The sequence below is a fragment of the Puntigrus tetrazona genome, chromosome 1 (assembly GCF_018831695.1).
Source record: "Puntigrus tetrazona isolate hp1 chromosome 1, ASM1883169v1, whole genome shotgun sequence".
Classification (NCBI taxonomy): Eukaryota; Metazoa; Chordata; class Actinopteri; order Cypriniformes; family Cyprinidae; genus Puntigrus; species Puntigrus tetrazona.
This window is the reverse complement of record NC_056699.1, coordinates 27,223,776-27,239,634: the sequence shown is the minus strand read 5'-3', so window position 1 is coordinate 27,239,634 and position 15,859 is coordinate 27,223,776. Positions and strand designations below refer to the sequence as shown.

Sequence of the window (15,859 nt, the reverse complement as noted above, 5' to 3'; positions counted from 1 at the left end):
CTATGAGAGAATGTGCAAAAGCAAATAAACCAAAGCAGATTACTGCAGTGATACTGTTTAGTATGACACTATAATTAGACAATATACTGTAAATGTATTTAATATAGTTGTGCACCAGAAGAAGTAGGTGGATAAGGGTAAGTGGTGGAAAATGGCAAAAAGCGAGGTGACAGAGAGATATCATGCATCTGTTTATGCTTTCATTTGATTTTTGAAGACATTTCTTTTATTATTTCAGCTTACAGTGTAATTACTTTATCTAAAGCTCTCTTAGATTTGCTCTAGACCATTAGATGCTTGCTGTTATCTTAGAAGTTCTTTTGTCTGAAAGTATTTTCTTCATAATTCATTTAACACATTGAATCATCCACTTTCCGAGACAAATTCAGAAATACAAAACAAAACAAACCAAAAAATTGCTCAACAGCTTAAATAAAACCCGCTGAAAAACAGCATATGTTTCCAGTCCAGACTGATCAATAGAAGAGTGGCAGGTTTACCAAAGGTTGCGCTTGCAAAACAGGTTTGTGTAGGTCATTTATGGGAAATCTCACTGCAGTGAACTCTGTTCTTTTCCACAAAACAGTTTTGTAAGATTCAGTGTATCTGATCAAAGCAAACCGTTTGACAGCAACTTTTATGAATTTAAAACCCCTTCGTAACGAAAGCAATAACAACTATTAGCATACACCAATTGACAATAACCGTTTCTTCTAGGTTGCCTATCGCTTACATGTTTTAAAATAGGGAGCATTTTTATCAGAGTGTTGTAGTGTCTAAGAATGATTTTATACCTTTATTTTTATAGTTCTCATTATTATTCTTGGTGTGATTTAGAGTGCAGTTTGTTTAGGATCTGCCTCTTCCATTAATGAGTTCTAAAGCTCATGAATTCAGATGGGAGGTTTTGGCTTGCGTGAGTTCGGGTAAAAGGGCACTAGACTGGAGTCTGCTCAAACATGAACACATGACTCCCACAGAGAGACAAAGATGGACATCAAGCTGCTGTTTCTAACTTTTGTTCTTCTCTCTTCACCGCTCACCACACTATGTGACCCACTGTGAGTTTCAAACTAACTGTTCAACAGGCTATTAACTAATGTGTGTTTATTATTAGTTGAGGTCAGGGTTGCAAGTTTTATACCTTTATGCCTAATATGTAATTTCAATGTAATAAATAATATTTGCTGTCCAAAACATATGTTTGACTGTTACCATTTGCATGCTGTTTCATGAAGATTGAGTGTTTAAACTGCTTAAACAGATTTCCTGTGACAACCCCACATACCGTGAAAGCTCTTGCACTATGACTTTGGCGCATGTTGTCACAATCAACGTGTTCAACTTTCAATCTTCTGTCCGGTACTTTTCAGAATTTATTGCTCTTTCATTTGATCTCCTGCTCTGTCAGGTATGTTCTGTCAGCTCCTAACTTGCTGAGGGTGGGTTCCTCAGAGAACGTGTTTGTGGAGGCTCAGGATTACTCTGGAGGAGACCTGAACGTGAGGATCATAGTAAAGAACCATCCAAGGAAGAACCTGGAGATACTGTCTAAATCAGTGACACTGACTGCAGCCAACAATTTCCAGATCCTTACAGATATAAAGGTGACACTACTTTGATTATACTTTGTTTTTTATGTAAGCATATGTGTGTATGATTCTTCAGAGGGCAAACTTCATATCTGTCCAAGTTTGTTGCAGTTTGTTGAAAATTGCTTTCGTTTTTACGCATGTTGCTGTAGATCTTTCATTGATTACTGTTATTCAGATTCCAAGTGATAGGGACTATTTCTCTGATGATCCTCTGGAGAAGCAGTATTTGTATCTACAAGCTCAGTTTCCATCCACCACTCTGGAGAAAGTGGTCATGCTCTCATTCCAGTCTGGATATATATTGGTACAAACAGACAAGCCCATCTACACACCTTCTAGCACAGGTAAAATGTGTTCCAAAGCCTTGAAATTAGATGACTCCTTTGAAGGCCAAGATATAAAGCGCAGAAAATATTCCAGCAAATAAATAAATAACAAATGATCCTTAAACTTCTGCAGTTCAGTACAGGATCTTCTCACTGACATCTGGTTTAAAACCATTTGAACATGCTGGAATATCAGTAGAAATCATGGTACTGTCTAAAACTTTCCTAAAAACAGTTGTTGATTTATTTATTTGAATTCGTTAAACTATTAATAATTATTTTTCTTTGAAGGATCCCCAAGGTATCACAACTGTGAGAGAAACCATATTTACACAGCAAGGGATTAGATCAGGAAAATACACCATACCTCAGCCTGCCAGGTGAGATGTTGGAAACCTGCTGTAACCCAAGTTAATTGATTATATTATCTGTCGAAAGGTGAAGGACCTTCTCGTAGGTCTTTTTTGAGGTAATTGATGTGCATGTGTTTGTAGCTCTGGGATCTGGAAGGTGGTCACAAGATTCACAAACACACCACAAAAGAATTACACTGCTGACTTTGAAGTCAAAGAATATGGTATGGCTTTCATATTCATTGGTTGTTATGTAATGTGCACTGTGTTTTCATTATGCTTTTTTTTGCTTTTTTTAGTGCTTCCCACTTATGAGGTCACATTATCACCCAGTCAGTCGTTCTTCTGTGTGAAAGATGCTAGTCTGACAGTTAGCATTTCAGCAAGGTAAAACAAGTATATTTTTTCACCGTTTCAGTAAATGTTTCAATATCGATTTTGTTTCATATGTTCCTCACATGTGTGTACTTAGGGTTAATATATAGGTTTGTAGATATATATACACATACTGAAACCATTCTGCACAGCGTGCTTCATCTAACATGCTTCCAGTTAACAGGGAAAATAAGAGGTGTTGGATTGTGTTTCTACTTCAACGAAAGCCTTAAATACAATCGTGACTGACCTTGTCGCAGTCAATCTGACACAGTTCTCTGTGCCCTCCCTAATCTGTCAGTGCATCATCACCTTCCTGAGAGGCAGGCAGCAGCTAGCGAGGCTGGGCAAACTCACATCCAGGACTGCCAGCCCCTCAAGGATCTGTTCACTTCCCAAATGCTTTTCTTTATTTATACCAAGGAATGCACTCCACAAGACTCATCAGTCAAACCCCTGGAATTTGCAGATGACACTACCATCATCAGCCTCATCCACAACGAAGTCTGTTTAGAGACAGGTGGTTAAAGAGTTGGTTGTCTGGTGCAGTCAAAACAACCTGAAGCTCAACAAGCTCAAAATTGATAATCGTAGACTTCAGGAGAAACCCCCAACACTCACCACCATGGACCAAACTATAACAACAATGGAGTCGTTCATATTCCCAAGCGCCACCATCTTCCAGGACCTGAAGTAGGAGAGGTTATATCACCTTCACCAACTGGGGAAATGAAACATGCTACAGGAGCTGCTGAAACAGTTGTACTGTGCCTGTGTTTATCCATAACTGTCTGATTTGGTTCAGCTACCAAATCAGAAGAAACTAAAATGGAGAGTCAGGACTGCTGAGAGGATTATTGGTGCCCCCATGCCAAACCTACAAGACCACCATAATGACAAAAAGAGCTAAGAAAATCACGTTGGACCCCAGGCACCCAACCCATATATTTTCATAAAATACATATTTATAGAACCCAACATGTATATATTTATAAACTGCACACTTGTAAATATCATACATCTGTGCATTATTTAATTTTCAGTTGTTCTTGTATTAGTGAAATGTTCCATTTCTACTGTGTTGTATGTCTGCACTATGTTTGTGCTTTCTTCTGCAATGGACGCTCCTGTTGCTGCTTGGTAATAAAGTTCTTTCTGAAATCTGACTTCTTGAAAATAAACATGAGGACTGTTTTTTAGGTACCTACATGGAAACAAAGTGAATGGACATGCATTTGTGGTGTTTGGTGTGATGGAAGATGAGAGGAAAACAAGCATTCCTTCTTCTCTTCAAAGAGTTCAAGTGAGTTTCATAGCTGACCACAAATCTGAGCTAATGAGCAAGTAAGTCATTTAGATTGATGTTAGCATTTCCATAAACCACAGATATCAGATGGAGAAGGTAATGCCAAACTAACGAAGGAGACGATACTTCAGACCTTCCCAGACATCAGCCAACTGGTTGGACGATCGATTTACGTTTCAGTCAGTGTATTAACAGATACTGGTAAGAGAATGCTGCGCTCCAGAATGCTATCGCTACTATTACTCATTTTTCATTGTGTCCTTTAAAAGCACAAAAAGCGCAAACATTTTTTTCTCTATATATTTTAGGCAGTGAAATGGTGGAAGCTCAAAGGAAAGGCATTCAGATTGTGACGTCTCCGTACACCATCCATTTCAAAAGAACAACACAATTCTTTAAACCTGGAATGCCCTTTGATGTTTCGGTATAACTTGTTTATTTGCAGTCTATATTCATGAAGAGCTGATGAAAATACATTAATTGAGCTGTTTACACCAATATTCACTTGACACTGAAACAGGAAGTCAAGCAGGGACATGACATATTGTGCAGCCACGCCCCCTTTTTAAAATAGACAATAGCTTTTTGGTTTATATCACAGTTCCAGTTTGAGCCAGAGACGCTGAGCTCATTAAACCTCATTTGACAGCATATGACATATCACATATGGATATAAAATATATATCATGTATAATTCAAAGGGGTCCATTTAGTTTTATGGTCTGCGCTGACTCGTGCATATTCTCCGCTCCAAGCGGCGTATTTGTGGACCGGAGAAGGCTGAGTGCATGGTCCAGTGGTTCAAGTGACACCGAGCAAAACCAGACTTCATTTATTCCCAACAGAAAGCATAATTACACTGAATCGTGCCATTAACCATACAGAAAATATAATTTACAAATGTGCTGCTTTAAAATGTGTATACAAATATGCAAAATATTTGCACATGCATTAAATATTCTTAAATATTCTAGTTTTAGATGTGCACACCTGTAGTACAGTTTTTTCCACTTGTACTTCTGACTTTCTGGTGCAGTTTGTGTGCTTTCAACGCCAAATATACAAGACGTTTCTGGAGTTTGATTAAATAAATGATTTGTTTAGAAGCATATATGGTACAAAGACAAAGGATCAAGGAAAAGTTGATTTCTCATGTCTGCCTTTAAATTTTTAATGCTATTCTCTTTTCATAGGTTTATATAACAGATCCTGACAAGATGCCAGCTGAAAATGTGGAATTGGAGGTCAATCCTGGAGGGGTCAGAGGTCGAACGAGAGCCAATGGTATTGCAAAGCTTACTGTCAATTCTCAGGAAGGATCTTCCACACTGGAGATCACTGTAAGACCTGCCATATAATCTGCCCTGATTTATAGTCAAATTTATTACTGAATTAGTGAGTTTGGTGCCCATTAGAATTAAAAACTACCTTTTAAACCAGCCTAAGAATTATTACACTGTTAAGCTGCTTTAAGCACCAGCTTAAGCTGTTTTAATACGTTTTTTTATTATTATTTCCTTTTTTTGCTTTTCAGCATATGTTAGCATCAAATCAAGAACTAAAGTCTGTTCACTTCCAGGTACAAACCCAACAACAAAAATTAGATGATGACCAGCAAGCAGTGAAGAAGATGACGGCTCAGGCCTACATTACCAAAGGTGGCTCCAACAATTATCTGCACATCGGCATCGATGCTGCTGAGCTTAAGATCAATGATCAAATGAAAGTCAATCTGAACCTGGGAAGAAGTCCAGGGGTCAGAGATCAGGATTTCACCTACATGGTGCGTGATCTTGTTATGGCCCAACTCAAAACATCTACTAATGCTTTCGATTACAACAAATCATATTTTTTATTTATTTATTTATTGATCTTTAATGGACAGATATTGTGTAATTGTTTTACTGATAGTTCTCTAATCATCAAAAAATTTTGTTAATTTTTATTCAAAAAAGAAATTCTAAATAATGACATTTTTTTTAACTATTGCTACTACTTTCAGTTTTGGACTGTGTCTAAAAAAATTACAGTACTAATGTCTTTTATTTTTTCCCCTCCCATTTTTCCCAGATCTTAAGTAAAGGTCAGATCGTTCAAGTAGACAGGTTTAAGCGAAGAGGACAATCTCTAGTGACTCTGTCTCTGCCTGTAACCAAAGACATGTTGCCCTCCTTCCGCTTTGTGGCGTATTATCATGTGGGCTCGTCTGAGGTGGTGTCCGATTCAGTCTGGGTGGATGTGAAAGACACGTGCATGGGAACGGTTGGTCAATCGCATTTCATTAATCATCTCAGATTATGTTAAGAGTGTTTCTTAGTCTTAGTTTTTCACAGCTGAAGGTTCAAGTGACAGAGCCTCGACCTATCTATGAGCCAGGAGAAAGTTTCAACTTGCAGATAACTGGAGATCCTGGAGCTAAAGTTGGGCTGGTAGCGGTGGATAAAGCTGTGCATGGGCTGAACCAGAACAGACTGACTCAAACAAAGGTGAAGAACGTTCATCAGCATCTCAACAGCTTGTGAATGGCTTACAAATGGTTTGTTCATTGATTTAGGTCTGGGACATCATAGAGAAGAATGACATTGGCTGTACGGCAGGAGGAGGAAGGGACAGTATGGGGGTTTTCACTGATGCGGGTCTGATGTTTGAGTCCAACGCTGCAGGAGGAACCAACACCAGAACAAGTATGTGTGTAGTTATTATATGAAATGCATATTTCCCAATGTGCCACTGCAGAGTAAAAAAAATAATGGTAATTGTGAAGACTATATTCTTTTTGAGTTCAGATATGTTTTTATATCTTCTTGACCTTAAAGTAAAGCTCTTTAAACATCCTGTAGTGCCTGAGTGTCGCGTACCTATAAAGAGAAGAAGAAGAGCAAGTCTTCAACGATTCACAACTATACTGGGTGAGTAGCTGCTCTTTTTTATTTGTAGCTGCAGTTTTTCTCCATCTATCCTCACTGTTCTACACTATCGTTGTCTCAGCTGGTCAGTACTCTGGTGACATGAGGAAGTGCTGTGTGGATGGCATGAGGGATAATAAACTTGGCTACACATGTGAACGGCGAGCCACATACATCGTCGACGGACATGAATGTGCCCAGGCCTTCCTGCACTGCTGCCATGATGTGGAGGCTCGTAGTATGGAGGCTGGAGAGGAAGAGATGATTCTGGCTCGCAGTATGTATGTTAAAATTGCTCAATCATTCCTTTGATTTCTTGGTCTTAAACAATGCACCCCATGACGTCAATTTTCCATTTAGATTTTTTGAAAAACCTAATCTTTCTAGACAATTTGATTAATTTTCTTGAAACTTTAACCCCATTTTCTTCAAAACCATGTTGACTAAAAACCTATATAATCGATTATATCAGTCAAACCGTTTTGCACAATAATAATGCACATTTCTTTTTGCTTTCTTACTCAAGTATATTTTGATGATTAAATAAATACATTTCACTTCTATATGTATCACTGACTTGCACTCTTTTTAATGTGCTAAAGAAATCAGATCAGGTGAACCTTGTTCTGTCCTAGTTTCTCACCATATTTTTGTTTAACCTGGACAGGTGAGGACAGCGACTATTATGAGAGTTTTGACGAAATCACATCACGTACACAGTTCCCTGAGAGCTGGCTTTGGGCAGAGGAAATGCTTCCGGTCTGCCCAGATAAAAATAAGTTATGGTGAGTATGAGAAAAACATTGCATTTATAGCTGAGTTAAACTGATTTTCAAACAGCAGACGTGACTGGAAGCAACCTCTTAATTACTAGCTAATGTTTTCAACATTAAATATGCATGAGAAACCATTGGTTATTATGCATTAAATGTACTTGTGTTTTCACTCCTGTCCAAACTTTTGTTCATGATGAATAGATTTTTCCATGTTGTTATTTTTTCCTGTCTCAGTGGAACAACATCGGTCACAAGAAACAATATCTACCTAAAAGAATCGATCACTACCTGGCAAATCTTCGCTATCAGTCTTTCAAAAACTCACGGTATTTATGTTGGGATGAAGTACACATACAATGCACACTTTCACCCTGTTCTAAACCTTCAGGATTATGCTAAAGTTACTGTCTTTCCCCCCCCAAAGGCATCTGTGTGGCAGATCCATACGAGATGATTGTTTATAAGAGATTCTTCATTGACCTGAAGGTACCGCGCTCAGCTATTCGCAACGAACAACTGCAAATCAGGGCTGTCCTTCACAACTACACCAAGAAGAAAATTAGGGTAAATTACCAAAGGGTTATGTTTTTCTCAATAATCAACTAATACTGTGTTAGATATCAGAATAAATGTGTCAAAAACCAAATAAAAGCTGTTTTGAACAACTTACACGGTTGATCCAATGGCAAATTTTTCAAAATACTTTTTGAAGAACTTTTTTTTTGGTTGAGCTTTGCAATTAGGCTACACGTTGGTCTCTCCATCAGGCACGGCTGGAGTTCATGGAGACAGAACATATTTGCAGCTCTGCCAGCAAAAAGGGCAGCTACCAAACTGAAGTGGAGGTCGAGTCCATGTCCACCAGGTCAGTGCCGCATGTGATTATTCCCCTGGAGTTGGGCAATCACCTGATTGAGGTGAAGGCAGCAGCGTATGACTCTGTCTACAGTGATGGAGTGAGGAAGATCCTGACTGTGGTGGTAAGTATAAAATGAAAAAGAATACATTGATGAAACAGAACATTATTTGGCATAAATGTATCATAGACCACAAATGTCCCAAGCACGTGGATCACAAAGTAATCTCAATACACTTTTAAGGAGTGATATGTGTGAACTGCCCAATTATGTGGACAAAAGTAGTTAAAGACAAATGCCAGTTTGGTCTGTCTGCCAACATGTAAAGTTGAAAGTGAAAAAAAAAGTGATGGATGTTTTTTTGGTCAATGTACATTTGGTGCCAATTTATAAAGTATTTAGGAAGTAGACTACTAAACACAGTGTACTGTTTTAGTTTGGATAAATCTTGACAACTACTAATTTACCATCATTATGGAAGCTTTAGTGCATTATATAAATGAAACACTAATAAAATCGATCTGTTTCAGTCTGAGGGTGTGCTCACTAAGGTACAGGAAGCAAATGTCGAGCTCAATCCTGCTAAAATGGGTAAGAGTTCTGAATAAGAGTTTTTTTATTTTCTAGAATGTCTGAAAATCATGCATAAAAACCAAATTAACCTGAACCTGTGCTACAGGTGGGATACAACAAGTGTCTCTCAGGAGCGACAAACCGGATGCTCGGGTTCCTAACACACCTGCTAATACGTACATCAAGGTGACGGGTAAGGAGAAATCGCTACAGTCATTTATTCTGTTTGTCCGCTCGTTCATCCAGTCCTGACGGCTCTCTGTTACTCAAGGTCAGGAGTTTAGTAAGTTGATCGAGCAGGCCATCAGTGGAGACTTCATGGGGAAATTTATTGTTCAGCCTCGTGGTAATGGAGAGGAGAACATGATCTATATGACTCTACCTCTCATTGCCACTCACTATCTGGACAGCACCAATCAATGGGACGCTGTTGGCATGGAACGCCGCAATGAAGCCATTAACCATATCAACACAGGTCAGATGATCACTGAGAAACACAGTATTCTTCTAATCACAGTTTTAATGCCTGTGTTGATGGGACTAACTCTATAATGTCATATGCTGTTTACTGTATTGTTTTTTCAAGGTTATCGGCGACAACAGACTTTTCGTAAACCAGACGGGTCCTTTGCCGCCTTGATGAACTCGCCCAGCAGCACATGGTGAAAGACATTTTTTAAAAACATGCGGTCACATTAGCGATATTTTATGGGCAAAAAATAGATCTTAGGCAGAGTAGGCACCTTTTTTTAAATTAACATGAATGAAAATTACACATCGGTTCTTACTCTTGACTTCTCTTTCCGTTTCGTTAAAGGCTGACAGCTTATGTGGCTAAAGCTTTCACGATGGCCAGTGATCTGATTGTCGTGGAGGAGCACGTGATCTGCAGCGCCCTCGCGTGGCTCGCCACAAACAAACAGCTGCCGGACGGCACGTTTAAAGAAGACGCGCCTGTTATACATGAAGAGATGCTCGTAAGCATTTTAGTATTCAGTGGACGTATTGTTAACCTTGCATGGGATAATTTGATCTGCCGATAGCGCTTTTATTATCAATATTGTATTCTCTACATTTTTTGGTGAAAATATTTTTAAAATGATACAGTTAAGCTGTAAATTTTCAAATTAAGCAAAGGAATATTAATTAAGGCAAATAAGGTGGTTTTGTACTACAAATTGGGGGGATGAAATGATTCCCACCCACCATTTGAAATTGTGATAAAAGATGTTAAATACTATGCGAGCCCACTGCTGAGACTTATTAGTAGTAGAAAAAAGGCCAAACGTTTATATCTGAATTCCAGGGTAACGTACGTGGAAAAGACGCAGATGCCTCTCTGACTGCATTCGTCCTGATCGCCATGCAGGAAGGAAGAAAGATCTGTGCTGGAGCTGTAAGTATGACTCCTGAAAACAACCCAGCGATACGTCGTCCTCGTCTCGAGCGTGTCTAACTCAGTCTCTCTCTACATACTAGAATATTCAGAACAGTATAAAAAGAGCCACCGATTACCTGCTGCTGAGAGTTCACAGCCTGACCAGCACTTACGCTGTCACTATAACGTCTTACGCTTTGGCCCACGCTGGAAGACTCAATAAAGACATCTTGAAGAGTCATTCTACCGAGAACGAAGGTCAGTTATGTTACAGTCAGATTAGCAAGAGCGATACAAGCATACTGTAAAAATGTCATCTTATTGACATATGATAAACACATCCAGTTTTACTTCTTACTTCTGTGTGTCACTCGTGTTGAAAACAGTTTTATTTGAGAAGAACTGAAACTAATGCTAACATTTCAAAAACAAAATGCTAAATATTACGCAATACCACACTGTATATCATACTAGATAATGTAAAAGCAATCTTCTTGATGTTCCTAGCAGTACTGATAACTATATTTAAATTGTTATTTGAAATGAAGCTAAAATCAAACAAAAATATTAATGAAAAACGTAAACTTTGTTTTATTTTTTCACTACATTTGATTTAAATTTGAAAATAAACCGAAATAAGAAAAGCTGCCTTTGCAACTAAGACTGAAATAAAAAAATATATGAATAGCAATATTAAATCCAAAACTAATAAAATGACAAAAGCACACACACACACATTACATTTAATTTAGTTAATTGAATAAAAAAAACATAATAATATAAAAATAACACTGGTTCTTAGAAACAAACAAAACATTTATAGCTGATATATTTTTAACCTAAATGTATATGTATTTGTTTGTTTGCTTTTTAATGCAACTTGTAATAAGTTTGCAATTATAAAAAAGAAAATAATTCTATGGGTTTGCCTATATAAATAAGGGTAAACACACACACACACACACAAATAATAGTATTAATACTATGCTTTTATGTGTTTCATTCATTTACTTTAAGTTAAAGCTAGTTAAACATAACTAAAATGAAAACATCAAACCAATAATAGCCCTGTACCACTGTCATCTCTTTTCATGAACAGCGGGTACGTTCTGGAGGGTTCCCGGAGCACATCAGCACTCTCTAGAGGCCGCGGGTTACGCTCTTCTCTCTCTGGTGAAAGCAAAGGATTTCCAGAACGCCGGAGCCGTGATGCGCTGGCTGAGAGCGCAGAGAGCGTCGTACGGAGGCCAAGGGAGCACACAGGTGAAGATCACGAACACTTCGATACCGAATCACCCTCCTCACGCAGTCGCTTAACCAGAAGCAAATCCATATCGTCTGCCCTTCCTAGGCGAACATCATCGTTTTCCAGGCCGTAGCTGAATATCGCACGGAAGCGAAGAAGCAGGACGTGAATCTGAACATTGAAGTCTCTGTGGAAGGGAGAACGTCTCACAGCAGATGGACTTTCACTGGCTCCAACAAGCACGTGACGCGCTCAGACAAGGTGAAAGAGCAAACGATCAGGTGCATGTCGTTTATTGTGCATTTCACATTATGTTGAATGTTTCGCTTCAGGTCAAACTGACGCAGAAGTTCAATGTCACTGCTCATGGGAACGGACTGGCCACTCTCTCGGTGAACATATCACCAATACCATTTAAAATACATCCTGGTATAAACTGAATACGTGTAAATTCATTCAATTCTATCTATCTATCCTCTCAGGTGTTTTCTCTGTATTACGCTCTCCCTGAAGAGAGAGAAAATGAATGTAATGCGTTTGATCTCAGCGTGCGGATGAAGAAAGAGCATGACGGTATTCATCATCTGTATACAAAACCAATAAGATTTATTTAAATATTGACTTATTGACATGTGAATTGATCAAAAGTGACTGCAAATACTGACCTAATGAAAATTCGGACGTCAGTAAAAGTTTACAATGCATTCACATAGAAAACAGTTAACAGATTTAAACTGTAGTGATAATAATACACATAATTCCAGTGTATTAGATCGAAGAAATGCTTCCTTAGTGAGCAGAAGAGACTTATCTCAAAAATCTTGTTCAACCCCAAACTTTTCTTGAGTCTGTATATTTGTCCATAAGAACCTTATGCATTATTAACAGTAAACATCTTCTTTCTGCACACAGTATCACATCCAGGCGCCATCGAAAGTCACCTGCTTACCATTGAAATCTAGTGAGTATACCATTATACATCTGCTGATGATATATTAGATCGTGCTGCATCTTATATGTTGTTTTAATCGCTTATATATCCAGTTTCAAGAGCTCAGAGAGAGATGCTGCCATGACTGTTGTGGATGTTGGTTTGCTGACAGGGTTTAAGGTCGATGAAGGTGATCTTTCAAAGGTAAAAATGGGAAGGTAAAACACAAAAGTTTGTTCCAAATGTAATTCAACGGTACCTTTTCATATTGTATGCGATTCTCATTGTAGACCGATATTTTTATTGCCTGATCAGTTATCTAAAGGGAAAGAAAAGTACATTGAGAAATTTGAGATGAATACGGAGATTTCTGAGCACACATCGCTGATCATCTTCTTGAATAAGGTATGCTGGCATTTATGCATAGATGGCAATATCACATATTTTAAGAAACGCATGAAACCAGACAAATGTACAATATTTGAAATTGCTACTCTATCTAAATGGACCTGGATTCAATGCGTACTGTACATGTCGTCTACTGTTATTGTGTATTATTTGTACATCTCACATGTAACTCGTAGGAAATATAAAACACCACTTATATGAAAGTATGACAATAAAAGGCTTTCTTCAGTATAATTATTCATTTTTTCTTGGAAAGTGCTTGGTTTCTAAAAGACAAAAAACCTAACTTTCAATGAATTTACAGTGTATTATTTAAATCCACAGTAAAAGTGCATGCGTTTTATTAGGTTTCTCATAAAGAGAGGGAAAGGATTGCCTTCAGAGTGCACAAGATGAATGAAGTAGGACTGCTTCAGCCCGCAGGTGTCACCGCGTATGAGTACAGCGCTCCAGGTCTGTGCTGCTCAAGAAAACACGACTCAGTGAAAACCTTGTACTTTATTTAAAGTGCGTATTTCCGCAGATGACCGCTGTGTGAAGTTCTACCATCCTCATAAGAAAGACGGAGCACTGAACAGACTCTGCCATGAGGACCTGTGCCAGTGTGCTGAAGGTACGCACACCTAGAAACTCAATGCAAACTGCTGACGTTTTTTAAAAGAAATCACTATTTTTGTTTATCAGGGATGCATTAAACTCATCAAGAGCGACAGTAAAGGTGTTTATAATGTTCCATTTTTCTTTTGAGTGTTCTATTCATCAAAGAATGCTTAAATAAAATCAGAAAATGCATCACGGTTTCCACAAAAATGTTCAGCAATTCTTCAAATTAGCATGTTACTATGATTTCTGAAGGAATGTGTGATACTGAAGACTGGAGTGATGATGCTAAAAATTCAGCTGGCCATCACAGGAATACATTATATTGAAATATATTTATATTTATTTTATATTCCCGTTTTATGCCAGACTTTGTATTTTTAAACTTATGTTTGTGTGACTTGTGTCTGTATTCACAGAGAACTGCAGTCTCCAAAAGAAGCATCACATTAAGGAGTCTCAGCGCTCTTATGAGGCCTGCCTGCCTGGAGTTGAGTACGGTAAACACACCGCTGTCTGCTTGTGTGTATGTGCGTCTGTGTGAAGAGCTGCCATTTATCTCACAACTCGCTTCTTTTTAGTTTATAAGACCAGAGTGGTGGGAAGGGAGCTTTCGCTGCAAGCAGACATCTACAACATGACCATTGAGCAAGTGCTGAAAGAAGGTATCCTGTCGACCAAAAGAGCTCTGAATGTCCCAACCTCGACCGTTGTGCTGCTCAAGAAATATTTCTGATCATAATCACTTTCGTAATCAGAAAGTTAAAAAATAACAGTATCCATTTGAAATAGAACATTTGTAACATTTTAAATATTGATTAATAAATAATGATTTTTAATTTCAGGCACTGAAGCAGACGTGGAAGGCAATATGAGGTCTTTCTTGGCTCACCCTAATTGTAGAGAGTTTCTGGGCCTCCAAGAAGGAAAGACCTACCTGATCATGGGCCAAACCACATCACTTCCAAGTATTGGTGGAAGGTAGGAACGTTATGAACACTATTAAGACAATTTCCCACAATAGGTTTAGGTGATCCCTGAGCTTTCACATCAGCTCTTGAGCACTGAACACCTGATCTTCATGTGTTTGTGTGGCTTTTTCTAGACTGAGGTACAACCTGGGTGAGGAGACCTGGATTGAATACTGGCCGACACAAGAGGAGGCCCAAACGGAAAAATACAAAGATACGTACAACGGTATCACTGCGCTTGCTGACGAACTCTTCAACTTCGGATGCACAACTTAATAATCCTTAATAATTAAAATAACACTTAAACCCAAAGGACTGTTCCTACCACCAATGATAAATCAGGCTGAAGATTTCTTCCAGAACCACTGCAAGAAATCGTTTGTTTATAGTCTGTTTATAGTTACAGGGTTAGTCACAGTTTTTCAAAGGGGGTTTATTATTTAGGGAAGTCTTATCAAGTGACAAAATTACTCAGTAATTACAAAGTTAGTAACATTTTCTGAATTGCATAATTCAAGTAATGTAGTTCGACTACTTTCAGATTACCTTTGGCATCATTTTCCATATAGACTTGAATGGGATTATTGTGCAACAAATTGAGAGAGAGAGGAAATGTATTCATTTTAAATATCCGTTTCATGGCACGTTTGGACATGCATTTGTGCAGTTTATTGTGTTTTGAAGACAAAGGCCTTCCAAAGTCACAGCAACGCATGGTTAAATGACTAATTGATTGACAATTTAAATATGAATTATTTCTGCGTAGTCTTAGCTAGTGGAAGGTGTGTGCAATTACGCAAAAACTGGAAGACTGTTCAAATGTGTGTAAGTGGGTTCATTTAGACAATAAATTTTGAAAGAAGAAGGAATAAACTGCCCCGAATCAATAAAATTATAAATAATTTGCTGCATTTGTGTGAGTAATATGTAATTCCTAGAAAACAACAACAACTGTAAACTCTAAATACAAGCATATCAAAACATTGCTTTTCTTATCGCTCAGGGAATTGTAAAGCATTTATGGAAGAGTGATGCACGTGCACTGTATTCACAAAAAAAAGTCTTTGTACTGTAATCTGATGTAAAAATACGCACTTTTGTAACATACTTTAAAGTTGCTCTATATATACTTTTCATTGTCGTTTTAAAGTTAATTCAGCTGACCTGATGATTTGTTTCCAACTGTCACATCATTGCAAACGGTTCAATGGATGATTGTGAAAGACAGAATGACTACATCAACTTAAAGAGAAAAATT

General features: G+C 38.1%; 1 protein-coding gene across 1 annotated transcript; it reads left to right on the top strand.

The window, feature by feature from the left end:
- Positions 1–901: 901 nt before the first annotated feature.
- On the top strand, positions 902–15,730 carry c3a.6 (complement C3a, tandem duplicate 6). The gene is made up of 41 exons (XM_043238076.1): positions 902–1,061; positions 1,412–1,607; positions 1,771–1,939; positions 2,055–2,128; positions 2,213–2,301; positions 2,416–2,498; positions 2,574–2,661; positions 3,850–3,952; positions 4,036–4,156; positions 4,264–4,379; positions 5,149–5,295; positions 5,535–5,738; positions 6,026–6,217; positions 6,289–6,441; positions 6,510–6,639; positions 6,796–6,864; positions 6,944–7,138; positions 7,529–7,646; positions 7,872–7,963; positions 8,062–8,201; positions 8,405–8,617; positions 9,025–9,085; positions 9,174–9,260; positions 9,339–9,542; positions 9,654–9,729; positions 9,885–10,044; positions 10,374–10,463; positions 10,547–10,703; positions 11,545–11,708; positions 11,797–11,952; positions 12,024–12,083; positions 12,174–12,264; positions 12,604–12,652; positions 12,736–12,826; positions 12,938–13,027; positions 13,378–13,483; positions 13,554–13,643; positions 14,050–14,130; positions 14,212–14,295; positions 14,476–14,611; positions 14,736–15,730. Exons 1-41 carry the CDS (start codon positions 991–993, stop codon positions 14,875–14,877), a joined length of 4,938 nt encoding a protein of 1,645 aa, XP_043094011.1. The 5' UTR covers positions 902–990; the 3' UTR covers positions 14,878–15,730.
- The last annotated feature ends 129 nt before the right edge of the window (positions 15,731–15,859 follow it).